The 1,936-nt window shown below is 39.0% G+C and overlaps 1 protein-coding gene across 1 annotated transcript; it reads right to left on the bottom strand.

Moving 5' to 3' along the window:
- Window positions 1–3: 3 nt before the first annotated feature.
- LOC110036054 lies at window positions 4–1,763 on the bottom strand (the record flags this gene model as incomplete). Its single annotated transcript, XM_020740399.1, has 1 exon — window positions 4–1,763. A coding segment is annotated over exon 1 (1,575 nt), but the record flags the coding sequence as incomplete, so codon positions are not given.
- Window positions 1,764–1,936: the final 173 nt, after the last annotated feature.

Raw genomic sequence — 1,936 nt, 5'->3', positions numbered from 1 at the left:
TTTGTCATCATCCATTCTTCTGAAAGTTATTGACACTCGACGGTGTTGAACTCCAGGAATGCAGTGTTTGGCTATGTCAGCTCCATTTCCTTTCAGAATTAAGACGGATCCTCTTGGTAACGAAACTTCAACGGATCCCCGGAATTCACCTGGACCAATTATATCTATGTCTGTGCCAAACAGTATGCTGCTCTCCGATATGAAGGATACTGTACAGAACGGGCGAAGAAAGTCATGATGATCAATATGTGGAGGAATACAATCCCCTTCTTCGTAAATGTTGATTATACAACTATTGGGGATACAACTTGATGGAATTATATTCCATTGCACCAATCGTGTCACCATCCATTTTATTGTGGGTGGCATTGGTTCCACCTGTTCATGTTGTAGGATTCCCGGAAGATTTCCTTGTTGGTCTATTTTGTAATTATAACAACAGCCGCATTGTATTGTGATGCGACCCTTGCCTCTCATCCATTTCTTAGGCTCTGAGTATGTTTTTCCAAATAGCAATCCTGATCTGCCTCTGATTTGGAGATCAGACACACAATCAAGCACTTCTCGTTGTTCCATGGGAGAGAAGACCTCTGTGTATAGTTCCAATCCTTCCAGAATATTAACATATTCTCCATTAACCATCTCAAAATGTTCAAAAACATTATATTTAACATTGTGGATCTTCGCAAGTTCCACATTGTTTGGATATGCCGGATAATGCACTTCCTCATTAATCTGGTTGTCAATGATTGGTTGCCATATTAGTGGTGATATCCTCTCTACTGGATTATACGCCTCAGCTTGAATTGGTGCATAAGAAGGATCCCATGGATAATACTGAGTTGTAACTGCATTGTCAATTGGCAGATCATCATATCTCATCAATTGATTGGCTGATGAGAAATTACTATAATCACAGTACTGTCCTAGATGTAGAACATTACAACGTGGACATTCTACAAATATTCCTGCAGGATGTTCTTGTTCAAGTGTCGCGGAATGACAAGTAGGACAAACTGAACTGGAATCAGAGTGGTACCATACTGGTGATGGCTCTGGATGTTGTACCGACTGTACTTCTTCTTCTGTCATCGGTAAACTATCAGAAGATTCTCTCATATTGATATTGTACATGTATTCCTCTGGAATTGCAAGTAGCTTTTCTTTTTCCTTCCTGGCTTTGGCCAAAGCTCTCTGTTTTTTTCTGTCTGCATTTCTTCGTTGAGTTCTTCGCAACGAAGGGAAAGGTATTTTCTGTTCATTAGCAGCTATCAAATGTCCTGCTGTAGTAACTACCATGGAGGGTAAACGGTGGCTTGGCCCTTCCATTGGATCTTGTTCTTCCACGATTTCTTTCCCTTTTGAAGAAGAAAGACTCCTGGTACTGAATTTAAGCAGTGAGGGCAATCCCTCTTTTTCTTGCTCTTGAACTGTACCCATCAGTGGATTTTCATATTCTATATTAATATCCTCAAATTTCATGTCAAAATCAATTATCCCTCCTTGCGGTATGTCTTCTTCGTTGAAAGCAAAGTTCAGACCATCTTTGAAAGCAAAGATCAGTCGTGATCCTGACATCTTCTCCTGAAATTATCGGGGAGACATCAATGGGCTGAAATTGTTTGTGAACTAGAACAGAACATAGTTCAATTAATATGTATTTTATTTTGTTAATAAATGTATATGTAGGAAAGAGCAAATGCAATATGTAAGAGTAAAATTTTTAATGATAAAGAAAAAAATTATCTAGTCATAGACTTCTCCCCTTTAGGCCACATAAATAATCCTCAGAACTATCTGAAGTTTACAAAAATTTTCATATATACATGACACACCAACAGCGGTAAGTCCCGTCATGTTGCGTAGTAGGCCTTCAGATATCGTCCATTTATTGGAAGCATAGGCCTTTCTCCCTGAGAATTGATGAGCTGATAAG

Source organism: Phalaenopsis equestris, unplaced genomic scaffold (genome assembly GCF_001263595.1).
Source record: "Phalaenopsis equestris unplaced genomic scaffold, ASM126359v1 Scaffold201975, whole genome shotgun sequence".
NCBI classification, from domain to species: Eukaryota; Viridiplantae; Streptophyta; class Magnoliopsida; order Asparagales; family Orchidaceae; genus Phalaenopsis; species Phalaenopsis equestris.
Note: the sequence above shows the minus strand (reverse complement) of the source record. Positions and strands in the feature narration are given on the sequence as shown.